This window comes from Lonchura striata, chromosome 27, assembly GCF_050655825.1.
Source record: "Lonchura striata isolate lonStrDom1 chromosome 27, ASM5065582v1, whole genome shotgun sequence".
NCBI classification, from domain to species: Eukaryota; Metazoa; Chordata; class Aves; order Passeriformes; family Estrildidae; genus Lonchura; species Lonchura striata.
This window is the reverse complement of record NC_140729.1, coordinates 10336711-10364174: the sequence shown is the minus strand read 5'-3', so window position 1 is coordinate 10364174 and position 27464 is coordinate 10336711. Positions and strand designations below refer to the sequence as shown.

Sequence of the window (27464 nt, the reverse complement as noted above, 5' to 3'; positions counted from 1 at the left end):
AAACCCAGCCGCCGGGGCCGCGCCGGGGGGCGGGGGCGGGGCAAAGAGCGCGCGGTGATTGGGCGCGGTGGGAGGAGGGGCGGGGTCATGCGGCGAGACGGGGCCATGATTGGCTGTGCGGGGCGGGGGCGGGGCCGTGGCTGGGCGCCGCCTGTCAGTGAGCGGGAGCTGCCGAGGAGGCCTGAGGGGCCGCGCCGGGCTGTGCCGGGCGAGCGGAGCGGAACCGGCCCGGGCTGGACCGGGCTGAGCCGAGCCGAGCCGAGCCGGAGCGGTAGGTGCGGTACCGGCCGCCGCCGCGGAGACGGGATCTGGGCCCGGGGTGCGGCGTTCGGTGTGGGATCCGCGGGGTGCATCTGCCCGGTAGGGCCTGGCGGAGCTTCCGCGGCTGCCGGCGGGAGCAGCGTGTGAGGAGCCCGGGCCCAGCCGGGCGGTCCGAGCGGTGATGGGCTCTCCGGGCGCCGCCGCAGCACCGCGGGTGGGTGTTCGGAGCGTGGATGTCACTGCTGCCCGGCACGTTCTCGAGTCTGCGGCTCCGGTGCCCCGAGCTCCCGGTGCCCCGGGCAGCCCGGCTTTCTGATCTCCTGGTGCCCCTCAGTCCCCCGAGCTCCCGGCTCCCCGGGCCCGCGGTGCAGGGACTTCGCTGATCCCTGGCCCTGGAGAGGGGAGAAGGAGGCAGGGATGAGCTCAGCTCATCACAACACAACCGCCCCAGACCTTAATTCACCTGAACCATCCATCCGAGCGTCTCTTTGACACAACTAAATGCCTCTTTTTTTTTTTTTTCTGGGTTTTTTTTTGGTTTTTTTTGTTTTTTTTTTCTGGCAAAAGATTAATATGTTTCTTTGCTGATTAATAAGTTGCTGCTGTGGTTGATCTCAGATGCTTCCTGTTGGCTTTAACTGGTTACATTAGAAACATGTGTTGAGTGTTCTGCACACATACGACACAGCAGTCTGAAACCAGCACCTATAAACAAAGTCTGAATTTCTTTTTCATCTGACTTTCTAAACACTTGCATGAGTAATAATTTGCGCTTCTGTGCTGTGACATTAGTGATAAGGGTAGTTGAATTGAGTGTGTCTGTGGTGAGCTGCTTTATTGCATTTTACCTCAGTTGAAATCTGTTATTGGCACGGCCACCGGATTCCTTGGGAATGAGTCACTTGCTATTAACTATTAAATTTTAACTGTATTAAGAGACTGAATCTTGTAGAGCGCTGTGAAGGAGCATAACAAACAAATATAACTGAAAACCTAAAGGGTTTGTGGGACCTGATCCAACACCACTGGAGTTAATGAACTTGAAGTTAATGAGTCTGGCCTGAGTCTTCTTTCTATGTTAAATGGGAGAGGGTTGAGCTGAGCTGTTGTAGCAGTGATGAGGTGCTGAATTATTATTATAATTGCCAAGAGGATGGAGGCAAAGTGACCATAAATCAGCTTTCCTTCTGTGACTTTTGAACTTTGCTGGCAAATGTCAAATATGTTGGTGGAGATAGAGGGATCGAGGCCTGGAGGACAGAAAGATTTCCAAGCTCTAAGATGAGCAGCTGGCTGGGAGTAAAAGAGCCCTGCGCTAGGAAAGGAGTCTGGAGATGCTGGGAGAGCAAGATGAGGATGCATGGAGGGACAGACACATGGGAATTGCATCTGTGGGAGAGTGGGCTTTGCTGATCATGATTTAGTGACATCAGGACCCTGAAGAAAATGGACCATGTCTTGCCTAAAGGCAGTTCTGTTCCACAGTTTGTGTGGGAGTTTCTCTCATGAGAGTATGCTCAGGCTGGACAATTAGAAATCATTCCTATCAGTTCATATTTTGATTTTATAATCACAACTGAATTGGCAGGACCAATCATAAATTAAGATCACGTAGAACTGCTTATATCTATACTAAATTTAATTGAACTTTTGGGTTGGTTTTGGCAATAAGGCTTCCCAGCCTTAGTGCATCCCCATAGATTTACATGGATTTTAGAAACATTTACATGGATTTTACATGATTGAAATTTAAAGCTGCAGAGCAGTGTAAAGTAACAACTGGTGACAGCCTGGCTCCACCTGCTTGTGCAGAATTGATTTTCAGGTGTGTCTGTGGTGGCTGGTGGAAGTTGTCCCTTTAGGTGCTTTAGTGTATCATTTTGTTGTAGTTCAGGAAATGACTTCACGAGTGGGTTGTCAAAGCCATGATGTTGTTAAGTGGCCTGAGAGCTGTGTGAGAACAGCTGGGAAGCAAATCCTTATCAGGCTGAAGTTTGCTCTGATTATTTCTGTTCTCCTTGTTTGCTAAGGGAAAAACTAGCCATTCTCTGAGTGAATGGACTTGTGGCAGTGTTGGTAAACTCTGGGCAAATGGTGGTGTTCATATCTTTGTTCAGCAACATGAAAAGAATTGTTCAGGGGTGAGCTGTGCTCGGGCTGTTCTCGAGGAAATGAGGATAAAGGTGTGTTTGGGTGCTTGTAGAAATCTGCTGATAATTAAACACAGTCAAATATTTCCCTGCAGATTTTGTAACCAAGCTATTGCAATATCTTAATGTCTGGCAACTAAAAAAAACAACTGAGGCTCATTATCCTGATGTTTACAGTAAGCAACACCAGTGGCTGAAACAGGATTTGGGAGTATTTACTATCAAACCACTTTAAAGAACATGTTTACACACTGCCTATCGTTTGTAATGTGACGTGCTCCTACATAGGGCTGATAGTACAGTGCTTCAAACAGAGAGTTTGTGGTGCTGTGGGGAGAAGGTTTTTAGCTTTCTCTGGTGCCTCAGGTGAATCTGTGGATCCCCACGAGAGGGACCCGAGGGGATTGTGCAGGAGCCCCTGGAATGGCCAGATGGGTCACAGTGGTTATTGAAGGGGAGGTGAAGGCTGAGAGCTCCCTGGAATAGCAACTGCTGCTCTGACTCACCAGGATTTTAATCATTCAGGCATTCTATTTATTTTCACTTTGGAGCTCTTAAACACACAAGGGAAGTATCTTTTTTTTTTTTTTTTTTTTTTTCCCCCCTTAGACATGTTCACTTAAAGCAGCATTAAGTATGCTTTGAGGTTGGGGGGCTGTTGAGTGCTACAACTGGTTTTTTTAGTCCCTTCTGACACAAACTGAAACTTGTCCTGCTGACAGCTCTGAGCAGTTTAAATCTCCACCCAGGCCTGGGCTACAGTAACAGGCCTTAAACTGCCTCGGCCAAAACCGGAACTGTCTAAATTTCAGTTCCATCTGAAACATAGGCAGGCAGGGGAGCCCATGGGTGGCATCCAGGCAGAGAGGAGCCAGGGATGGAGGGCAGTGGTGCCTGGGCTCCGAAGGGCTTGTCCAAATAATTATGGAATGGTTTGGGTTGGAAGGGACCTTAGAGTTCATCCAATTCCACCCCCTGCCATGGACAGGGACACCTTCCACTATCCCAGTTTGCTCCAAGCCCTGTCCAACCTGGCCTGGAATCCTTTTCATATTTATTTATTTATTTTTATATATCTAAAATTTATATGTATGCATACATGCCTTTGGCCCCAAACCAGATTTTTAATGTGATCCATTCATGGAACAGGTATCATTTTTTTCTTTTCCTTTGGAAGAACCTGCTCTTTGACAAGGTTTGGTGGATTTGCACAAGGATTTTGCAAGTGTTGGTTCTTTTGACTACAGACTTGGCACTTTCTGCCATGCTCGCTGACAGCTGTTAGGACTGGAAGGTCCCCAAAAGGTGTGTGGCGTTCTTCTCAGTTGACATTCCCTGCTCTAGTGATGCAGAAATTCCTGGCTCTTCCCAGCTGTTGCTTTGTTGTGGTGGTCAGCAAAACAACGTGGCTAGAAATGCTCCTTGTGTTTGACCAAACCAGCAGCAGCTGCAAAGGTAACCTGACTTAGTGCTCTGTGCACAGAACTCCTCTCCATAAGGAAGTGGGAAACCTCACTGGGACAGCATAATTTTTTACCTTCTTCTTTCCTTTCAAACTAAATGTCAGTGTGAAACTGCTGCTGAATGGGTACACTCAGATGAGAAGAAATCTCCATTCTATGAATTGACTTAGGAAGTCTTACATATATTTTAAAGCTCTTTCCCAAGTCTTTTTTGACCAAATGTATGGGCTGATCCACAAAGCATTAACTGAAGTTTTCCCCAAAGCCATTGTCCATGGGGATTGGAACCAGGCACACCAGGCAGGAGGATCCCATCTTATGATGTGCTGTGGAGTGATGCAGTGCTGGAAAGGTGTTTGCATGGCTCTTGTCCAGCCCTGAGCTCCTCTCACAGCTTCATGACACACAGAAATGCTTTCTTAAGGTCCCTGCTCCAAACATCTTCCAGCTGAGATGGAAGAGCTGAAGAGGAACTTGTATTGAGAAGGAGGGAGGAGTTTTAAAGGAGCAGTAAGCACGTGGTTATCTCTTACATTAATAATGTTTGAGTATCTCAAACATTATCTTGACTCCCTTCAAGTCTCAGGTGACCTTACCTGGTATTTTAGTTTCTCCCACACGTTAGCTGAGGGAGGAGCTGCCATCAGATCGGTGCCTTCACAGCACAACTGAGACTGTTTGGCTTTCATTCTGTAAAAACACACTTTCTGTTTTACAGCAGTGGGAACTGACATTAGTTAACCCAAGGTGAGTAAACTCTTAGTGAAGATAAGGAGCAAACAGGCTTTAAGCTGCTATCAAAAGCCCGTTGTGGGTTAGGAGTGCAGTATCCACTCTTATCTCCTGCATCATTACCTGACTTCCCCTTTCTGCCTTGAAAATAACGAGCCCATCACATGTCCACAGAAGGAAGAAAGTCCAGAGTATGGAAATCAAGATTACAGCTGTATCTAAGTGAGCTGGCTGAGGGAGAGGAGAAGCAGTTCTGGGTAGGACACAGCCACCCTGCAGCTCAGGAGCATGAAGCTCCTGCTGCTGCTTGTCTGTGCCCTTCGTCTGTACAGGAAGCTGTGCTCATCCTGGAGCTCATAAACAGGCAGGGGAACCGCAGCTCCAGAGTGTCTCATGCGGGTAAATCCTGCTCTTAGCGGGCTTCCTGCGGATCCTCCGGTGCCCATTTGCTGCTGCCCAGGCTCCCTGTTATCTGGAGCTCCCTGAAAAGGGCTGTGGGGTGGGCTGGGCAGAGACTGAGTGCCTGTGTCTGAATTCATGAGACTCAGGAGCTCTTGGCACCTCTCTTAGCCCCCTTCCACGTGCACAGAGATGAGTCAGGGCTGTTCAGTTCTGAATCACACAATCACTGAGGTTGGAAAAGACCTTCAAGGTCATTCAGTCCAGACTTCAACCAAATCCCACCGTGCCCACTAAGCCATATCATGAATTGCCATGTCTGCTTGGTTTTTGAACACCTCCAGGGATGGGGATTGAACCAATGCCCTGGCAGCCCATTCCAATGCCTGACAACCCTTTCAGTGAAGAAATTTTCCCAATTTCCAGCTTGAACATCTTCTGACACAACTTGAGGCCATTTCCTCATGTCCTGTCTCTTGTTTTCTGGGAGCAGAGCCCAACCCTCAGTTTGCTTCAACCTCCTGTCAGGGAGCTGTAGAGGGCAATAAAAGTCTCCCCTGAGCCTCCTTTTCTCCAGGCAGAAGTTACACTTCAAAAACTGTTTAAAAGTTCTGATTGCTTATTTTTAATCACAGCTTCTGCCCACCATGCTTTGCTGTATGCACCATAAAAATACTTGGCATTTGTCTTTTCCAAGGACTGAAAATTGTGCAGCAACAGTTAAACCAGGCTGGGCATGCAGGTTCTGGTCCTGCACAGCCCCACAGACCTGAGTCACACATTAAACTGCTTGAGCTCTGCCCGGCTCGAGGCCGTTGCTCACAATTGCTGCCTCGGTCTCTTTGAGTCTGCAAGTGACTTTGTTGACTTTCATCTCAGTTATGTTTCCTTGTTATTCTTTGCCATTTTAGAGAGCGACAAGGACTTGCAGTTTTGTTTCTCCCCTCTCTCTGTTCTCCTTTGACTTAACCAAGGAGGTACTTGTAGAATTATGTATTTTTTGGCGATGGGGACTGGTTTGCCCTGAAGGACCTTGTGGGTGAGGGGAGGGCAAGGAGAGACAGAGTTAATGCAAGTCAGGAGAGAGTGAGGATAAAAATAACCCTGAACTTGTCAGTTTGGTCACTGGTGGCTGGGTTAGTCATCTGGCAGGCTCTGCTCCTGCTGCTCCAAGGGATTATTTTACAGCCCTGAGAATTGACATAATTTCTGTAGAGGAGAGGGAGCGGGACGGCCTTAATGAGTGGGGTACTGTCATCAGCACTTCTTTTGCACAGCAGCTGTTCTCTGTTTGGCTGCTGAATGTGGTCATTGTTGACTTTCCTTGTATACCTGCCAGGTTGTTAGGTGACTCACAGCACCAAGGTTCATGCACTTGGCTCCCAAATGCCTCCCCCTTTCCTTGGTGGTCCTTCAGACATGGAGCACCCACTCATTTTGTCATTTTCCTGATTCATCTCTATTGCCAGGAGCCTGTTGGAGTAAATCTCCTGTTGCCTCAGGCAGCTGCACAAGGTGGGGAAATAGGAAAGAAAAAAGGAAAAGGAAAGGAAAAGGAAAAAAAAAAAAAAAAAAGGAAGAAAGATTTGTGTAGATTAAAGCTGATGAGCCTCAAGGTGTGCTGGTGTAATGATGCTGATGTCTGTTTTCCTGGCCTCTGTTAAAACATCCCTCCTTGTCCTATCCTGGGTTTGTGCTACTTAACACCTGTATACATTGCCCAAGGTTTCTGAACTTCCATGGGTTGTTTAAAGGTGGAAATGTTCATTTTAAGGTTTTACACTTGACAGCCACAAGGAAAGGGTCTCTGCACCTAAGCGGCAGCAGAGCACATTCTGATTTGTAAGGAAACAACTGCTTTAACTTCTCCAGAATCCAAGGTGAGGGGATCAGGGGCTACAGCTGGATTCCCCAGGGGCTCATGCTGTAGGGAGCTCATCACTCTCCACATTGCAGATTTTTACCCCTGGGTATCCCCATCCTGCCCCTCAGTGCTTTGCTTCCATGCTGGTTTATGCTTCTAACTTTCCATCCCCAGCTCTCTTCCACCTTCCCCTGTGCTGCCAATTGGCCAAGGTTTGGCCTGTTCTGGGACTTGTTTGGAGCTCCATTTGTGTTCCTGGTCAGCTCACAGTCTGTGCTGATCCCCTCCTCAGGCAAAGGGGTCTGTTCCAGCTCCATCACTGTCCTCTATCCCACACCAACTTCCATAGATCCTGCATGCTGTAAGATCTCCATTTTTGATGGGCTTGAGCAAGGATTGCAGATGTTGTTGGTGATGCAGAGGAAGGAGAGGAGTGAGGGAGGATCTGTGGATATGCAGGTTGGCTGTTGAGCCTGGCTTCATTGCGGGAGAATGAGAAATAGCTTTGAGATTGACTGAGCACAGAGGAAAAAGGAATTAGCTAGATTTATGGCCATTCATGTGGTGTGAGAGCACAGTGTCATTTCTCCCAGGTGCACTCTAGGAGAACTTTCATGTATTCGCTTTTTCCCTTTTTTTGGGGATGAATATTCTTCCTGTTTAGTGATATGGGAGTTCCTTCTTCTCCTTGGTTTCACTGTTTATATTTAAGTTAAGGGAATATACCAATAATTAAATTTCTCCCAAGACCTGTGTGGTTGCATAATTTCAGTCATGAGAATGTTGAATATTCAGATCTTCAGTGGTCCAAGTCAAAAATGGAGGACTGGTACTCCAGGGTTCTTCTCCAGCTCAGAACATGGTCAGGACCTTGATTTGAATTATTTATATATCTGATACCTTCAGGAGCCTCCTGTTTCTCATGAACTTGAAGCTGCTTCTGTCTGTGAAGGATTTTGACAAGTGTTTTGTTTTTCTGTTCTTGCTCAGTGTCTCCCTGAAGCTGGGAAATGGCCGTGATGGGAATTGTATGTCAAGGAGCTCCTGATCCAGCCGTCAAGCACAAAAAGGAGCTCACAGCTACTGAGGGGCTGAAGGAGACAGTGAGTGAAAAGCAGAGCAGTGTTTGCAAAGTAGAAGATTCAAAGAAGGTCATCTTTCACAGTCAGTGGAAAATCCTGAATGATGTAATCACCAGAGGAACAGCAAAAGAAGAAACAGAAGGAGGCTGTGCATCAATTTCTATTATTGCCCAAGCAGAATGTGAGTAGCAGGGCGGGCTGCGCTTCATTGAGAAAATGGAATGTGTAAAGAGGGATGAGATTTCACTCCCTCGGCACTCCTGGAGAGCTGAGGCCACATCTATTTGTAATCCCAAGGAGGGTGGAGCTGATGACACATCCCAGACTCTATTTAGGAAGCTCATGAAATCTCCTAATAATGTAGCAGCATCCACTGAATAAAGCATAAATAACAGACCAGCATGAGGCCTGTGCACCTCGACCTGATCTGTGTCCTGTGGGGCACCTGTTCTTAGCTGACTTCTGAAAGGTGTTTAAAAGAGGGGATAAAGAGGAGGAAACCAGAGTAAAGCTGTCATGTGGGAAAGAGCTGCGGGATCAGGAGATAGCTGGGAAGCCTCTTAATTGTGGGGGAGGAAGAATGTAGTGTGGGTGGTGGACATGACTGTGCAGTGATTGTCTGGATCACTCATTTAGCACAGTGGCAGAGCTGTTTAAGTCCAGTTGTTACTAGGAGAGACTGCCTGGTTTAAGACAAGTGATGATCCTGGTTTTTTTTCATGCAGGTGAAAACAGTCAGGAGTTCAGCCCCACTTTATCAGAGAGATCCTTTATTGCCCACAGTAAACGTTACAGGTGAGAGACCTCTTAATAGAAACACCCCTCTTCACTGCTGTTTTCTGACTTGTCCTTGTTCCAAATCACCCTGGCTCTCTGCGCTTAAGATATTTTTTACAAAAGCACTCCTGTTGGAATTAGCTCTTCAGTCTGAGGCCTGGTAAGAATGTGTCTTTCCCAAAACATCTTCCTAACAGGAAAAAATACAGGTTTAGGCACAAATCACTTGAAACACTCTTGCCTTATTGGCAATGCCTGCAGATTTACTGCCCTTGTAGCCTTCTGGATGGTCAAATATATTTTGAAACTACTGATTTTTTTTTAAGGTTAATAGTCTTGAAGTAGAAGGATCCAAGGAGAAATTTTCAGTCTTTTTTAGCTGAACTGTGTTGATGCTTTTGAAACTGTCACACCATCTGCTGAAAAGCTGTGTGAAACAGCTTAATTTCTTGGAAGGATGAAGGGGGATGAGAGAACCTTTGCTTAATGACAGCATCAACAACAGAAGCTGTGAACACAGAGAAGCTGGAAGTGGTAAAAGGGACAGTGACACTTGTGATGGACAAGTGGGGACCTGGGAATTGTTTTTCTGGAATCACCTGGGTGTGAGTTGCTTGTTCTTAATGAAGAATATCTTCCTGTTGGGGCACATATTGGAGCTTTCTTATGAACTGGAGCCCTGTCAGGCAGCCCCAGCACCCTGGAATGGGTGACTGGAGTACAGAGTTAGGTGCTGCCTGTTTCCTAGTGGCTTCAGACACCTTATGGGGCGTGTGGTTTCATACTGCCCAGTGGCTTTATGATGTGGCCCCATGGACCATCTGAAGAAGTGCTAAGTGATCCATTTCTGGGGGTTTTTATGTGGCATCTGGGGTTTTATGGGATGCACACCAGCTGTGTATTCAGGCTCAAGGCACTATGCTGATGCCATCAGCCAGAACTCTACTTATGGCATCTTTTAGCACTAAAATATCAGGAAAAGATGGAGAGAGTGGCTGTGCCCTGCATCACTGATCAGGAAAGGCAGAGAAATGTATCAGAACTGTTCCAAGTCAATGGAACAATTGCTTCATTTGAAGATCAAAAATCTTGTTTTCTCTTAGAGCTTAATTTAAAAAATCTAACTGCTGTGATTGGTATTGAATCATAGTATCACAGAATGGTTTGAGTTGAAAGGAGACCATCTCTTTCTGGCCCTGAGTAACTGCAGGCAAATATCCCTCTTGAGAGTTCATCTCTTTGTGCAGACCCCAGCTGGAGTGTTGTATATATCTGTATGCATTCTTAGAAATTATGTTTAGTATTGGGCTTTACAAGCCAAAACATTTTGGCTTTTTGAAGCTGTTTTATTTGAGTGCTCTTAGTCATCCCTCTTCTCTGTGCAAAGCTCTTTTCCTTCAAATTAGAGCGGGCATTGATATTATGAAAACATTTATTAATTTTAATAATTTTTAAAATAGACTGCATTTATCCATCATCTCTGTGTTCACAACAACAAATTGTCTCAGAGCAGCCTGAAGACATGGAGTACTTTTCCCTCTTCTTTGCTATGTTCAAAAAGAGACATAAAAGAAAGCTGGAGAGGGACTTGGACAAAGGAGTTAGAGACAGGACAAGAGGAATGGTTTCCCCCTGCCAGAGGGCAGGGTTAGGTGGGATATTGGGAAGGAATTGCTCCCTGTGAGGGTGGGAGTGCCCTGGCACAGGGTGCCCAGAGCAGCTGTGGCTGCCCCTGGATCCCTGGCAGTGCCCAAGGCCAGGCTGGACAGAGCTTGGAGCCACGTGGGGTAGTGGAAGGTATCCCCGCCATGGCAGGCATGACACTGGATGTGCTTTAAGATCCCTTCCAACCCAAACCATTCTGTGACTATACATTCCAGTCTTGTTCTTCCAGAATCTGTAAACCCTGGGACACTTTAATGTTTTGTGTCCCCCACACCTCACCATTTCTTTTATACAATGCCAAGGTGCTGCTGGGCCTGGACCTTGAACTTAGCCCTACTAGAAGGCAAGAAGCTGTGTTCTAGCTCTCTGTTGAGTTAGCAGAGCTGCTACTTTTCCTTCTGTGGGTTGGAGGTGCCATGTGAGCTGTGTTTGTGCTGTCCCATCTCAGAGCCCTGCTGTGTTCTGCTTTCCAGCAGCCGCTCGGACAGTCTCGATCACATCCCCAACAATGTGGCCCATGCCACGGAGGGCAGGATGGCACCCACCTGGAGAGGGAGGCACCGGGGCAGGGCCAAGAAGAAACGGCACAAGAAAAGATCCAAGCTGAAAGGACAACCTGTGGCTGCTGGCAGAAGAAGTCCAAGAACTCCAGAACAGGAGAGCTGCACCCCAATTCCTGTTCAGGTGAGAATCTTCAGCCTTTCTTTTGTACTATCCCTGCAAACTCCTAACAGTTCTTGGATGAATTTTGGTGTCTATACTGAGGTTCCTGCTCAGCTGTTTGGTTTTGTTTTCTAGGAGGATGAATCCCACCAAAGCACTCTTTACAGAAACAGTTTTTGGGTTCCTGAATTTAACAAGGACTTGGGCTATGATCCACTGTCTTTTGAGAAGCCTGCCCATGCCCCCTTGTCCATGGGCAAACTCCATTCCCCAAGGAGCCAGTACAAAACTGAACTGCACAAGCTGATCAGCCCTATTCAGTGCCTTAATCATGTTTGGAGACAGAGAGACACTGTTCCCCAGCCTGAGACTCTCCATCCTTTTCCCTACAACATCCTTCCCCCCCATTTCCCACATGTGGACAATCCTCTCCATGCCATGAAGCAGAATGCTCTGGACACATACTTCCACGGTGACCTCAACTATCAAGACAGTCACTTATCTGGCCTAAACTTAGAATATAATTTCACCAAATGCATCAACCAGTCCATGCAAACCAGTTCAGACAAGCTTTCTGTGGAAGAATATTTGGTAGATGCCTTGAAGGGGAGTGTGAGTTTTGGTGAACCACAAAATTTAGCCAGCCTGGCCAAGACGTGGAGAGGAGGTGGGCTGGAGCTGAAGGAACAATTCCATGAAGCAAGTGAAAATGAAGGCGTGCTGCTGAATGAGGTGATCTGAGCCACACACTGCAGTGTGGGAGGCAGAGTTTCTCCTGGGCTTTGGGAGAGGGATTATCTGCATCCATGTGCTTGCTTCTAAAACTGTGATTCCTGAATGGTTCTGGACCTGGTTGAAGCTGCCAGATAAAAATGCAGAGTTGTTTTCTGCAGGAATTAAAGCCCTGTTGTCTCAGGCTGCTGGCTCCATGCTGTGCTCAGTCACCAGACATGCAGGCCTGCCTCTGAGCAGTGGTTCTGTGCTTAGTCAGTCTTCAACCATGTTCTGTGTTTGCTGGGGAAGAGCCCAATCTGTTCAGCCAGGCTCCAATATTTATTGGCTCTGGATGAGCTGGAGTGTGACAGAAACCAGGGCTGGGTAGAAGGGGAGGTGCAGGAGGCCAGTCTGTGCCTCTGCTGGGACCAGCAGCTCCTGCAGTGTCCTTTGCAGCGTCCCACAGGGCCTGGGCACAGAAATGCATTTGAATCCTAGGGACATAATCCACTTCTTTTGAATTCAGTTCTCTCTCAACACCTTAAAGTCCTCCTGGAGGTCTTCCCTGGGGTCACTGTGACCCTGTCAGTATGGTCTGTGGAGTTCAAGGTGTCCCTTACCTGCCTGAACGTGTTCCCACTGACACCTAAGGCACTGTCTCCATCTGCTGACTGCAGAAAAGCTTTCACAGAGTGTCTGCATTTAGTCATGGGAATATGGGTTAATTGTAGGATTCAGCTTTATAGTTATGTCCTGCATGAGAAGGGAGGAACACAGAGCTCCAAAGCCATCCAGATCCTGGTGGCCTTTCTTTACAACAGTGGGGTGCACTCAGATCCAACAGAGCCCACAGAAATCAAGTAGGTTGATCCTGTTTGGTTTCCTCCCAAACCTGTGACAGAAGTAATCTTGTACGGAGATTTCTAGAGAGGTGCTGTGGTATCTGTGCTTGTGCTGCTTCTGAGAATGTTGATCTCCATGCAGCTCAACATTTAAGTGTCTCTTTCCTTGCTTCATCTTGTTTTCTGTTTGGACTTCCAGAAGCTGAAGCCAGTGGATTATGAGTACCGAGAAGAGGTTCACTGGACCAAGTGCCATGGTTCCTTGGGCATTGGCTCTTTTGGGGAAGTGTACAAGATAGAGGACAAGCAGACAGGATTTCAGTGTGCTGCCAAGAAGGTAATTCTGTGTGAGAGAAGGACACAAGGCAGCATGTGGAGAGAAATCTCTTCCCATGTTCTCTTCAGGACCTTGTTGTACAGTCACAGTGAAGTACTGCTGTTGTGTCCAAGGAAAACTTCAGGGGGGTGGCAGACAGAGAAGCAGATGGAGGATCTGTATGTGCACAGGGGCCAAGCTCAGCAGCCAGAAATAAGCTTTTAAAGTGTGCTGAAAAGGATGCTGGGTGCTGAGGCAAGAGTAGAGATTTCTGAATGGTTGTGAGTGACTGCAAGGGAGCAACAGCTGTTATCTGACTATTATTATCTGAAACCATGTCTGGTGTAAGTGGTTACATGGCAGGTATTTATTTCCCTGATGAAAAAGGAATAAAGTAGGAAAAACCTAAGGCAGTCAGTAGGCTCTGAAAACAGAGCTTTCATCTCCTCAGTGTCAGCTGCAATGCTGGCACATTGTTCTGAGGTGATGCTGTTCCAGATGCAGCAAAGGATGTGTGTTTTTCCAGAAGCTGGCACTCTAATCTATTGTACTCCAGGCTATGCCATTGTCACATGATGTAGGAAGTGTGTGGAATGTAACTTGGATCAGGGCATTGATTTGTGGGCTGCTGTGGGGGCCTCAGGGATGCAGACGGAGGGATCATGCAAGGAGATGAGGAAAATGTAAACTATTTTATTTGAACTTACACTTCAATAATTTCATCACCCCTGTGAACTGATGTTTCTCACATTACTTCACTAGAAAACTTTGTGTGGGAAGTGTTTGCCTTGAGTACAAAAATATGTGCAAAAAGAACTGTAACTTTCATTTTTCAGTTTAAAATGTTCATTTCCCCCCATTTTTCAGTTTAAAATATTAATTTTTTACACTGGGCCCAGCTTGCTGTGCTCCCTGTGGAAAGATGTAAGAGGCAAGACAAGCCAGTGTGTATTTATTTAACCATTTCATAGCTATTCAGTTGTTAGCTATAGAAACAAACATCTCTCAAGCGTGTAGAAAATTAATTCCTGTTCTGCATCCTTAAGAGTTCAGGTGTGAAATCTTGTGGTGATACAACCAGCCTGTTTCCTGTCAGTGTGTAGCTATTTAAATGTATTACCCATTTGGCAAATCCACAGTCTTGGGAGAAATAGCTGTTCCTTGTGGGGTGGATTTTCAGGAAGGAAGATGGTTGTGCTGAAAAGGGAAACATGAAAGTAGGAGAAGCTGAAGTCGTTCAAAATGTCATTCCCCCCCCGATTACTGAAGGATAAATGATGTTTCTTTATATCAGAAATGCATCTTCTTAGATCACACTCTGAAAGCAGAGAGTTCTAACATGCAATTTGGACACTTCTCTATGTTCTATTTAATTTTCCATGAGTAACTGTCTCCAGTTTCTGCTGCCTCCCTGTGACAGGAGGGCACTACATCACCTTTCACCAGACTTGGTGCTGGAAGCACCTGCTCTCCAAATTCTTGAGATGAAAGAAAACCAGCTATAGCTGGATTGCTGACAGAGAAGAAACATGATGCATCTTTTTCCCACCAGAATCTTCATGACTCATGTTTTCCTTCTGGACTTCAGCAAATTCTTGTTTTATTTAGTTTGGCTGAACTTAGCGAATAAAGTTTAATTTTAACCATTTGCAGAATGAGCACCACCTAACAAGGTGATCATGGAGATCATATATATATTTTGTATTCCCTCGTTTTTTGGGGAGTTGAGTTTTTGCCAAGTTTTGCACCATCCCCAGAGTTTCTTTTTCCATCTCTTTCATAAAAGCAGAATGTTCAGTTGTCAAAATTATTTTTTCACTGAGACAGAAATTGCCTTCTTCCTGAAGGGTACCTGTCCTCAGCTGTAATCTGGAGTTATTGCAAGCTGGCATCTCTTGTGGGGAATTTTCACTTCCCTTGGACACTGAGGGCTTATCATCCCGAGTGTTCCTACTTCCTGCTGCACTCCCTGAGTTCTATTCAGGAAGGTCACAGAATTAAGTTTGGAAAAGACCTCCAAGACCATCAAGCCCAGTTAACCCATCTCTGCTGTCACACAGCCACCAGAGAGGGACAGTTGTGTGAGGACCCAGCCCAGGATTTGCTCAGTGCCTCCCTGTTCCCACAGGTGCAGATGGAACACTTCCGTGCCGAGGAGCTGACGACGTGCGCGGCCGTGACGAGCCCCAGCGTGGTGCCCCTCTATGGCGCCGTCAAGGAGGGTCCCTGGGTCACCATCTTCATGAAGCTGATGGAGGGTGAGCAGGGGAAGCCCCACTGGCACTGTGCAGTGCACATTGACCTCCTCTTCCTCCTGCCCCAATATGAATCTGGTAGTTCCTCAGTGCATCCAGAATATTCCTGGTGTGAATTCCCGAGTGGGTTGAGATGGGTGTGTGTAATGCCTGCAGTGGGAGGAATAATTCCCAGTCCTGCCTCACTCCAGTTCAACGTGTCTCTTTTTCACAGTAAGACACAGTTGGGGCTAGTTTGTGCTTCCTGCTGGTTTGCAGGACACCAGTGGGGTGCATTGCCCTGCCTGTCTAAGCAAACCTCCATGATTCCATTGCCCAGTGCTCCTTTTCTGGCCAGAACCATGGAAAACAGGCTGTGAATGACAAGCTGGTGGTCAGTAACACATAGAAATGTCTGTTCTAATCACAGAGCTCCAAAGCAATGCTGTTAAACTGGCACTAAGCAAAAAACCATATGAACAAGGCCTGGTTTTGTGGGCAGCAAATTCTCTGGGAATAGACAAAAGGAACAGAGCCATGTGTGGAAGATAAGTGCTGTCAGACCTGGAAAATCTCATTTTTTCAATGAAAACAACCAGGAATGTTAATGCTGCTGGGGAGAATTTAAAGATAAGATAATATGGACTCCCTGGATTCCTTCCTAGGTGGCTCATTAGGGCAGCTCATTAAACAGAGTGGCTGCCTGCCAGAGGACAGATCCCTCAGCTACCTGGGCCAGGTGTTAGAGGGTCTGGAGTATCTTCATGCTCAAAACATTCTACATGGAGATGTCAAAGGTAAGGAAAGTTTTTGAAGTTCTTCCATTTTCTTTGAAGAGGCAAACTGCTGGGAGATCAAATTATGGGATTGCTTACTAAAATTATGGGATCTACTTACTAGATTTTCAGATCCGTGTTTGAAATTAAAGCTTCCCTTGGTTCTAGAGTGATGGGAATATCGTATTTGTCAACTCTTCTTGTCACCCCATGGGTCTGCCAAGGTGCTTGCCCAGACTGGCCCACCACTGGGCTGTAAGAATCTCCAGGGCTGGTAATTGGTAGTTTATAAGAGATAATTACAGCTCTGTGCTTGCTTAAGCCAGTGACAGGAGAAATAAATACTTTGGGCTTAAAAAACTGTAGTTCTGTGTGCTTTTGAGTGTTTTCCCCATCTCCTAATGCAGAGGAGACTAATGGAACCCTTCTCGTTGGCAGCGGAGAATGTGCTGCTGTCAGACGATGGGAGCAGGGCCCTCCTGTGTGACTTTGGCCACTCTGCTCACCTGCACCCAGACGGGCTGGGAAAGTGCTTGGTCACAGGTGAGGCTTTGCTGCTGCTCTTCTGAGGAATTGCCCTTCTGACTCATTCTCTCTCATGAGCATTTACATGTGGCTGATTTGCACGCAGCTGCTCAGGGTGTCTCATTTATTTGTGTTACTGTGAGACATCCCACTGACAGCCAAAATGACCTGAAATTTGGGAGGTGATGGTCCTTATCTCCCAGGCTAGAAGGGTTTTTGTAAGATTGTCAGCATGCTGCATTCAGTGTTTTGTCCCTGCAAGAAATCACACTGAAACTTTAAAATCCTACCTGGACTTGTTGTGTAACCTCACTAAATAGTGGGGAAGAGTCCTAACCTCACTAAAGAAAATTCCTTTTTTTTGACAATTAAAGTTAACCATGCTTCTTCATGCAGCTGTTGAAAAAGAAGGGTACGTTTTCTGAAGTTAAGCTCGTGTTTTGCCTCCCAGTTTTGCTTGAAAGGGAAGTTTAATTCCTATTCTGTGTATAAGGGATGGGTCTGAGAGGGAACAGCTTCTGAGAACACACAATGCTGGTTTTTGGGTTAAGGTGGAACCCTTCCACTATGGAGAAAAGCTGAGAGAGTTCAGATTCTTCAGCCTGAAGAAGAGAAGGCTCAGAGGAGACCTCAGAGCTCCTTCCAATGCCTAAAGGAGTTCCAAGAGAGCTGGAGAGGGACTTGGGACAATGGACAGGGCAAGGAGGGATGGCTCGCCACTGCCAGAGGACAGGGATGGATGGGATACTGGGATAAATTGTTCCTTGTGAGGGTGGGCAGGCCCTGGCACAGGCTGCCCAGAGAAGCTGTGGCTGCCCCTGGATCCCTGGAAGTGCCCAAGGCCAGGTTGGAGGGGGCTTGGAGCAGCCTGGGACAGCGGGAGGTTTCCCTGCCATGGCAGTGGTGGCACTGGATAATGTCAGGGTCGCTTCCCACCCAAACCACTCCATCCTATGAAGCTGACATGTCTCTCACTTTAGCTGAAAAGAGAGGGATTCTGCTTTAGGCCTCCTGCCAGTGGCACTGGAGCAGTTCTCTTGCCTGCATGCAGTGAGTTTTCTCCTGGATGGTTTTAGGGAACTACGTGCCTGGCACAGAGACCCACATGGCCCCGGAGGTGGTGATGGGGAAGCGCTGTGACTCCAAGGTGGACGTGTGGAGCAGCTGCTGTATGATGCTGCACATGCTCAACGGCTGCCACCCCTGGACCCAGTACTACAACCACCCTCTCTGCCTGAAGGTGAGTGACCCAGCCTCTCTGCAGGTGAGCTGCCAGAGCTTGTTACTGCTGGCCAGGGAGCCCTCACCTCGGGGTGGATGGCTAGGAGCCAGCTGGGCATCTGACAGGATACCAGCCTTGCTCTGGGAGCTGAGCATTCCCTGTGCTTGCTCTGCTTGGGCTGCTGTTCCCTACCCTGCTCATGACTTGGGTGTGATTTTTGAGCCATTCAGCTGTAAAAAAATTACTGTTCAGCTCTCACTTAATGCTTTCATTTCAGTTGGAAATGGTGTTGGGGTGGGAAGAACCTTCCTGAAATCAAATTAAGCCTCTCTGGTCTAACCTCTTTCACTTCCTGTTTGTTACACAGATCGCTAAAGAGCCGCCTCCTCTGAGGGAAATTCCACCTTCCTGCAACCCTCTCACTGCTGAGATTATTAAACTGGGGCTGGAGAAGGAGCCTCTGCAGAGGGCATCTGCATCAGAACTCAAAACTAAGACCAGTGTGGCACTTGAGGAAGGTAGAAATGTCCTGATGTAACTGATGTAGCTGAGCCTTCATATTCCCACTGGGGGAGTTGCTGGTGCTGTTCCTTTTGGAAGAACCAGTCTGTTTTATTGTCCAGAATATCATTTTCACAGCATTGATGCACATTTTGGGTTGATGGCTTCTGCCTGCAGCCGAGTGTTTGTCACCCAAATAAATGATAATTTCCTGTGTGCTGTCACATGCTCTTCTTCCTTCTCTGCTGAAGGAGGTGAGCTCTCTGTGGGTTTGTTCAGGTGCTGTGTGTGGGCTCCTGAAGCATCAGCTGCACCTGGAGAGCCTGGTGTGCAACACAACTGCAACCAGGGGTTTACTGCATCCTTAGCTGTAACTCATACTTGTGGTTCAGTCTTGCCCCTGACACATCACTAATTTATTTCAACTTAATCCTGCTGAGTGGTTCTGTAATACAGCAAGACTTTGTGGAGGTGATCTGGTTTTTTCTTTTGAAGAAGCTGGGCGTTTTACACCAAATACACTTTAAAAATTCTTACAGAAAAGGAAAACTTGTACTTATTTTATTGCTTTATTTGATAAAGTTTGTGTCTTTTTTTTTCTTTTTTGTAGTGGGAGGTGTGAGAAGCCCCTGGAAAGGTGAATACAGAGAGCCCAGACATTTATCTTTAAACAAAGAAAACAGTGCACAGACTTCCCTGTCCCCCACAGTGAGCCCAGTTTCTGAGACTGGTTCTGATCCCAAAGTGTCAGTCAAAGTTTCCTGTGCCAGCCCAGTCCTACCACCTCCATCTCTGGAGCAAACAGAGGAGGCTGAGGGACCCCACTGGAATGAGGGCAAGGAGTTACCTGAGACCTGTGATCCCCCACCTCTCTCCTCAACTCCTCTGCCCCTGAAGAGCTGCAGCCACGTGGAAAGAGCCACAACCATTTCAGAGCAAGAACTTCAGCAGCTGGAAATTGGTGAGCACTGGGCTTGGGAGGAATTCAGTCTTTTTTCTTGAGAGCAGGATAAAAGTACAGCTGCTTTCTCTTGGCTTGTTGACAGTTATTTTTGGGTTTTCAGCTTGGATCTCATTTTGCTCATAGTTCCTTTCTCGTTACACAAATTGCTCAACCTTCCTTCCAACTACCAAAACTAATAGTTCTTAACCAATTAAATGTGCCACAAAGGGGGTGAACAGAATTTCCTTCCTCCTGAACAGGGGGGAACCTTCTGAGAGAGGTGCAGGAACCTCATAGAAAACAGCCTGTCTCAGACTTGTGCTTGTTTGCACTGTGTAAACAGTGTCAGAATTCCAACTTCATCTGCAATTTTAGGTTCAAACTTTTTTTTTTGTTTTTTCCAATTGAGGTAAGCCATGATAAATATAAAGGAATGGCAGATGTCAAGCAAAGCAGTACAGTTAAAATCAGCCTGCAACTGTTTAGTTCTGGGCGTTGGAAAACCTACAGCAATCAGCCAAGGAATTTGGTTACAACAGCAATCCAGAGTTTGGAAACCAGCAGTGAATTCAGTGTGAAAATCAGTGATTTGTCCAGTTCCATTGCCCCAGAATAACTCTACATTTCACCTTTTTTTTTTCCATATTTTCTAGTCTTTTCGAGTGAATGGAAAGAAATTAGGAAGAGAGTGGTTTGAATTGTAAATGTGTCAGAAAACTGAGGAATTTTAGAGGTTGCTGATGGGCAGCTTCTTTCTCAAATGGCTTTGAGTGTCAGCAGCATTGTAAGATCTAGTTATATATGGGATATCTGGATATTATCAGGAATATTTGCAGTATTTGTAAGTGCTTGTATCCAGATAAGGGAGTACAGACCTCCAGATACTTGTGAGAGCTGAGTACATGAGTTTGACCTTTCCCTGATAATGTGAACGGATCTAAAGTGACATCTCACAGGAGACATAATGGGCAAGAACTGGTAAATTTAGGGTGCTATTGTTGCACAATCCATCTCCTCTTGGCTCCCTTTCCTGTGTCACAGTGCTGGCTGTGGCCTCTGCATGGCAGAGTTGTGTGTTGTGCTTTGCTGGCACCAATATTAATGTTTATTAAATATTGCTGAAAAAACTTTGGGTATAAATTGCAGAGCTGTGATTAGAGCAGGGAGGCATGGAGGGAAACACTGGAAATATCTCCCTGAAACACTGGAAATGTCTTCCTTCTCTTCCTTTTGCTGCAGAACTGTTTCTGAACAGCCTTTCCCAGCCTTACTCTCTGGAAGAACAAGAGCAAATGCTTTCATGCCTCAGCATTGACAGCCCCTTTGTGTCAGATGCCAGTGAGAAGGTGAGTGGGGGTGGGTGGGGGGTGGCTGGCTGACCCCCTCGGCAAAACTGGAAGCTGTGACCAATGAAAATCTGGAATTTCTCACCTTTGCTGCTGCTTTCTGACACCAAATTTGCTGGGGAGCACCTTGGGAAGAAAACTTTGCTCATGCCCAGTGGGGTGCTGAGGGTTGTAGCTGTGCTTTGGTTCCCTGTCCAGCATGGTTCCTTTCCTCCAGAGCCTCTCCTGTGCTGTATCCTCACCAGAAGCCTCAAGTGTGTGGATACAGAAAATCTCAGCAGCCTCAACCCTGGCTGTGCAGGAAAAGGCAGCTGGGGAAGCAGTGATGGAAGTAGGAGCTGCACCAAGCAGCTGAGCAGGGTCTTCTTCCTGGCCATGCCACCAGTGAGAGGTTTAGGGAAAGACCAGGAGAGTAGGACAGGAAAACAAAGACCCAAATATTGGATATTCATTCCCAACCTATGGATCTATTCTCCATGAACTTGTTTTAACCCACTGATAATAATGACTACATGGTCCTAGCTATTTGCCATTTTCAATTCTATTGGTTTGTTCTCTCTGGTGTTCCTAAGGTAGGGAATAGCAGTGAGGAGCACTGTTGGATCAGGGAAGGATAAAAGCCCTTCAGTCACAGTTTTCAAGGACATTGAGTCCCCAGTTTGTGCATCCTGGCATCTGCAGGAGTCAGTTCTGATTGGGAGCAGCTTTGTGTCCTATTTTTGTCTCTCTTCTCAGTCTTCCAGTGCTTTTTGAGGAGGACTGAGGGAGTTCTGCACAGCTCAGCTGTTGACACACACAGTGTGCATTGTGGGATCTGACTCTGCTTGGTTTTTCCCACTAACACCTACACCATACCTTTAACTTGGTTTTGACTGGTTCAGACCTCTGTGCTGATGTCAGATTGACTGGGACTGTGCAGCAGCATAGGATATATGGTTGGTTTTGTACAGTTAATTGTTCTTCCTGTGTGTTTCTAATGTCAGTAAGTGACAAATATTTTAACTGATGCTTAATTCTTCTGCCAGTCAGTACAACCCCTCTTTTCTCACCCAACTTTTCAGCTCATTATTAGTTTAACTATTGAGGATATCTGATAATGTCTGCACACTGTTGCATTGCTATCCATTCCCATTCCCAGATGGCACATAAATGTTGACTAAGGCCCAGCCTTAAATCCCTGTGGATTTCCACCTTTTTCCTCCTGACCTTATTTTAATGCTCATCTCCTGCCAACTCATTTTCTTTCGGAACCTTAGACAAACTAGTTCTGCTTATTCCTGCAGAACTCCATGAAGGCTTCTCACAGCCTGAGGGACACCATGAGCTCTGGGATCCATTCCTGGAGCAGCCAGGCAGACGGGCAGAGCTGCAGCTGGAACAACCTGCTGAGCCGCAGCCGGCACACGGACACCCCCAGCTACTTCAACGGTGGGTCTGCATTCCCAAAGCGGGGAGAAGTGGCCAGCAGTCACTTCCTCACTGTCTGGATGGGCTGGACATGGAGTTTTTGAACTCCTTTTGTCCTTCAGTTGCTGTGCCAGCACAGACCTCCCCTAAAGGAGATCCAGTCTGCCCAGTCACAGATGGGTCTGTACAATGAAATCCAGGGAAGTTTCTGAACACACAGAGCCTGTGTGCCCTGCTTCATGCAGCTTCCATGTGCAAGGAATGTTTTATAACCACAAACGTCTACCCAGAATTTTGAGGGCATATCGCACAAATTAATGTATCACTTCAGCTGCTTTCTTGCTAAATGCAGCTCTGCTCTGTGAGTCATTCCTGTCTGCAGCAAGCTCCATGCTCAGCAAAAGACCTACATAAATTAAATCCTTAATGACAAAAATTAGTCTTTCCCATGTGTGTGCCTTGTCAGTCTGTTTTGCTGTGGACTGTGAGGTCCTTGTGGCTCAGCAGAAGTTAAAGAACCTCTTGTGCATTCCAGGAGTGAAAATCCAGATCCAGTTGCTAAGTGGAGAAAATTTGCACATCAGGGATTTCCACAGGACAAAGGTGGGAGACATTGCCACGGGGATAAGCAGCCAGGTGAGACACAGACTGGAGTACAGTGCATCACTTGAGGAATGATTTCTTCCCTGCTGCAGCCTCATAACCCCTGAATGCCAGAGAGACCCAGGAGTGGTTCAGGCGTCCTTAGGACACCTTTAGAAGCAGAACCTCAGTGCTGCTGTTGTGAGTGTGGTACCAGAGGATGTCTTCTGAATCACAGAACTCATTAAGGTTGGAAAAGACCTCCAAGATCATCAAGTCCAACCTTTGACCAAATCTCACCAGGCCTACTAAACCATATTTCCAAGTGCCACATCTACTCAGTTTCTGAACCTTTTCAGGGATGGTGATTCTACCACTGCCCTGGGCAGCCTGTTCCAATGCTTATCCACTCTTGCAGTGAAAAAATTTTCCCTAATATCCAGTCTAAACCTAGTACTAAACCTGAATTGTAAGCCAGTGCCAATTGTCAGAGTGAGCACAGGGATCTGTATCTTAGAATATAGATATTCTGTGGTGCAGCTTAAAAATCCTTCTCCTCAATTATAATCTCTTCCCCCTCTCCTTGAAGAATCACTATATAGCTTTTCCATCATAAGCAGTAACATCAGCTCAGGGAAATGAACTGTGTTTGGCTGGGGTGCTTCCAATATGTTCTGCTGGAGATGTTGGCACTCTCCTGTGAACCTCACTGTGGGCTGCTTTGGCTGTTCCTGAAAGAAACTCTGGAGTGTCTGTGGGACTGTGACTCATCTGTGTAAAATGGGATCTAAAAGATCTCAGTGTAAAATGGGATCATGTCTAAAAGATGTTGCACCAGCCCAGAAAATGTTCCAGTGGTGCTAGTTCTCTCTAGACTGTTCTTGTGGACATCACAAAACAAAATACCTGGAGAGGAGCTCAGGTGCCCAAACATGGGCAGCTCAGGCCCCCCCAGCCATGGCCCGGAGCTCAGGGAGGCACTTTGGCAGCAGGGTGGGCACTGCCTAGTCCAGTTCTGAGGTATTTCCTTAGGAGAGGAGTTCAGGGTGTTCCTGCCAAGCACAAGCCCCTCCCTGGGAGCTGTTCTTGCCTTGGGAAGCCGGGTGTGATGTTCTGGAGGAGACTGGAAGTGCCACTGAGCTCTGTGTGTTCTGTTCCACAGATCCCCGTGCCTGCCTTCAGCCTGGTGACCAAGGAGGGGCAGCCTGTGCACTACAACATGGAGGTGCCCGACTCTGGCATCGAGCTGCAGTGCACCCTGGCCCCCGACTGCAGCGTCAGCTGGGCCTGGCGCGTCAAGCACGGCCAGCTGGAGAACAGGCCCTGAGCCCTGCCTGCTTTGGAGGTTTGCACTATGTGCAAAGAAGGAATTGCCAAAGCTTCTGACCTCCCCTGCCATGGAGCACCAAATGCAGCGGCTGGTGTTTGTGCTGCAGCAGGATCACAGCTCGCTGCCCTCGGGCCTCACTTCTGTTGGCTGTTCTGATCCACTTCCAAGACATGTCCTGAGCTTAGACATTCCCCAGGACAGTGGGAATTACTTGTTTTGGGTGTGTTAGAGCTTGAGAATGGTAGGTGGAAATTCCTCGCTTTTCAGAGGAAGGAGGTTGTGCTTTTCAGGAGAGCAGGGCCAGCGGGTGAGAACTCTTGCTCCAAGGTGAGGTCGGTCGTTGCTGGGCTTGCCCAGAGGAGGAGGTTGGGTGTCCTCAGTGTGGCTGGGGTTGGTTGTGCCAAGGGGAGCTGGCTGACTTCTTTCCAGCTGGAGGAAAAAACATTTCTGTAGGTTCTGGGGAGCATCATCTCCACCTCAAGCCTTTTTCATGGGGAGACTCCACAGCAGTCACTGGCTGGCTCTTGGTTTCACCTCCCACCCTTCCCCGTAGTTGCTTCCTTCTTGAATCAGAAAAGAACTTTGTTCCCAGAAAGAACTTTGTTTGCAGCTCTCACCTGCAGGTCTCAGAGGAGCTGGTGCTCTCTGATGTCCCTGGCAGGCAGGGCAGGAGAAGGGTACAGAATTCCATGGTGGGAGGGTGGAGGGGTTGTTTCTTCATCCTGTACCCACCTCTGATGTGGGACTTCAGGTGCACTGTCCCATCCTTGGAGGAATAAGGGACATTAGCTCTGTCAGCTGTGACAGGGCTGAATTTTATTGCAGAGTTTATAAAAATCTCCTTCCCAGCTCCCAGTCCAGCCCAGTGTCCCAGTTCTGTGAGCTCAGCCTGGCCTCACAAGGCTTCCCACTCCTCCCCTCACTTCAGACTGGGCTCACTGAGTAGGATGGGCAGCTGGGCCTGGAATGCCTTAAGCTTTAAACTGTTTTTTTAACTGATTTGTGAATGTTTGGAATATACTGAAACCTCACAGGTCAAGTTCAGGTGGGCGGGTGTCGATGGCCCTTCTCCATCGCAGAACGGATCCCGAGGGAGGTGTGAGCTCCGTGTGCTTGCTCAGGGCTACTCCCAGGCCTGGCACACCTGGAAATCACAGTCCCTCCCCGTGGCTGTGCCTCTCCCAGAGCTCTGGGGCTGCCTCTGAGCAGGGACTCTGCATCCAGCCTGGGCAGAGAAGCAGCTCCCAAAAGCCAAGGTAGGCTCTGCCAGATCTGTGCTGGTCTGGGAGACACGATGGGGCAGCAGTGCTGGCAGTCTTCCCAAGGGAAGTTCACTTTGAAAATAGCTGGGAAAAGCTGAACTCTGAGCCTCCTTTTTTGAGGAGCAGCACTCCTTAAACAATGGATGCTCTTTGCCTTTGGTCTTCCAGAACATGGCTGGTTTTGCTCCACCAGACATCCCTGATCAGAAAACTCAAGTTGTGATATAGAAAAAAAATGGAACTCATGAAGAAAAATGAAACCTATCACCACTTTGGGTATAGTTTTTATAGCACTTTTTGTTCTAAAGCACTTAATACATTGTCCAAAATAGGCACCTAATTATATCTACTATACCACGTTCAGAGTCTTTTTAGTAAATAATTAACACATTATGCACATGTCTTCCAGGAGGGAGTGGGGAAAGGGGGAGGATTGCTAGATTTCTTTTTTCGGTTGCCATAAACTACTAAGAGTTTAAGCTCTGGAGCAGGAGGGATCAAAGTGCCTCTTCCAGGGCTCCCAGGAGCTCCCAGCACAGGTTCAGTGCATGCCTGGCTCCTTTCCTGAGCTTCCTCTAAGGGGACAGGAGGAAAACTGTTGGTTGTTTCTGTAAGTGTGTGGTGATGTGTCAATCCCAAAGCATCATGGGTTCCATCCCAAAGGCTGCACCTTGTGCCTCTGTTGCCTGGGGGATGCTCCCATGTCCTGGTATCTAGTTCCATGCCTAGGCATTGGGATTGAGCCCTGGAGCAGCAGGGAGGGAGCAGGACTATCTGCAGGACTCATGGGCTCTGCATCTGCAGCATTAACCTGAACTCAGGCCACCTGCACAAGGGCAGGGAGCTCTCCTGCACCTGGGATGTCCTCACAGGGCCCATGGAGATGTCTGTGTTCCCCAGGCCCATGGAGATGTCCATGTTCCCCGGTACCCTCATAGCAGCATTAGCCAGGATTCACCCTCTTTGTTTTGTCCAAAGCCTTCAGTCCTGTTTTGCTGCCACCACAAGTGCCCAAGTGAGGCTGCATGTTCCCAGCCCACAAAGCTTGGCCGTGTCACTGCTCCCAGGGTGGGATGTGCTGTCACAGTCCCTGCCTGGGGACAGACACCTCGGCAGCTCCACAAACCACTGGTGCCTTCCCAGTCCCTGAGCTGGGGTTCTCTGGGACGATCTCCAGGCTGTGCTGCCAGCCAGCCTGAGCTCTCCCTGGCTCTCTCCTGCTGCCAGGACAGTTTCCTCTTCCCTTGGCTTGTCACTTTGCTGTGACAGGCAAAAACAACCCGGCTTCCAGATGAAGGCAATACTGACAGCAGAAAGGCAGGAAAGATTTGCATTATCCTTGTTCAAATTTGGCTGGAACTGTCAGGTTTCATAACGAATGTTTAGGACAGAACCCCAGCTCAGGGTGGGGAGGACAAGTAGGAGTGATAAACACAGATGGCTCTTGTCGAGCAGCTCCTTCCGGAAGTCTGGAAAAATCACTGTTGGTGAGGCAAGGTGGAACTGAGGATATCTTTGGGATGGGCAGTGGGGGAAGGTGCTGGAACAAGGAGCTTGTATGGAATAAATGACACTTTATAAAACTGTGATTTCTTGAAGTTAATGTTTTTGACCTGCATTTTCACAGGGAAAAAAAAAATAAAGCTAAAAAAAAAGAGAAGATTTTGTTTGCTGTTGTTGCTGGTGGTTTGATGTGTTGTCCCAGAGAATAAGACGGTGATGCTGAATAAGACATTTTCCAGGAAGAGGAGCCTGGTCTGATTAAACTCTGTTATGTAGTAATTACCCTTGGGTTTGGGGGATGCAGGAGCAGTCAGGGGGGAGGCTTGGGCACTGCCCAGGCTCCCCAGGGAATGGTCCCAGCCCCGAAGCTGCCAGAGCTCCAGGAGGGTTTGGACAGGGGTGCCCAGGGTGGGATTGCTGGGGTGTCTGGGCAGGGCAGAACTTGGACTGGATGATCCTTGGGGGTCCCTTCCAGCCTAAGGTGTTCTAGGATTCTGTGATTTCTGGGGCTGAAGAGGCAGCAGTGATTTGATGGATCGAAGCCCAGGCTTTGGTGAGTAGTCTGACATCTCCTTCCAAGCAGACATCCCTTGTCCTCCCTCTGTCCCACTGCAGGGGATTTGCTGCACTGGGAGCTGCTCAGTCTTGCTCTGGGAGGTCAGGGGGAGGCAGGCAGAGCTCTGGGGATCCCCCCACACCTCCCGGTGCTGCAGGAGCTGTTTGTCTGCACAGAGCTGAATCCTCCCGGTAAACGAGCCCAGCGGGCTGGGGGGGCTGTGGCCAGGCTGCTGAGTGAGGACAGTTATCCTGAAACATATTTTTTGTGCTGCCATGCACCCACATGTCTGTGCTGTGAACAGACCTCAGAGCTGTTGTCCTCAAAAAAAAATGGTGGGTGGCTTGTT

At 47.7% G+C, this 27464-nt stretch overlaps 1 protein-coding gene across 4 annotated transcripts; it reads left to right on the top strand.

Annotated features, from left to right (window-relative positions):
* Window positions 1-117: 117 nt before the first annotated feature.
* Window positions 118-26716, top strand: MAP3K14 (mitogen-activated protein kinase kinase kinase 14). 4 transcript variants are annotated; one of them, XM_085562082.1, is made up of 16 exons: window positions 118-271; window positions 7860-8132; window positions 8677-8746; window positions 10870-11077; window positions 11192-11788; window positions 12812-12949; window positions 15057-15186; window positions 15828-15959; window positions 16377-16481; window positions 17540-17703; window positions 18053-18203; window positions 18797-19147; window positions 20369-20475; window positions 21759-21903; window positions 22418-22518; window positions 23627-26716. In XM_085562082.1, exons 2-16 carry the CDS (start codon window positions 7880-7882, stop codon window positions 23789-23791), a joined length of 2817 nt encoding a protein of 938 aa, XP_085418208.1. In that variant the 5' UTR covers window positions 118-271; window positions 7860-7879; the 3' UTR covers window positions 23792-26716. The 4 variants fall into 4 exon arrangements, with proteins under 4 accessions (XP_085418208.1, XP_085418206.1, XP_085418207.1 ...); XM_085562080.1 differs by having other exon boundaries at window positions 10867-11077; XM_085562081.1 differs by having other exon boundaries at window positions 119-275; window positions 10867-11077.
* Window positions 26717-27464: the final 748 nt, after the last annotated feature.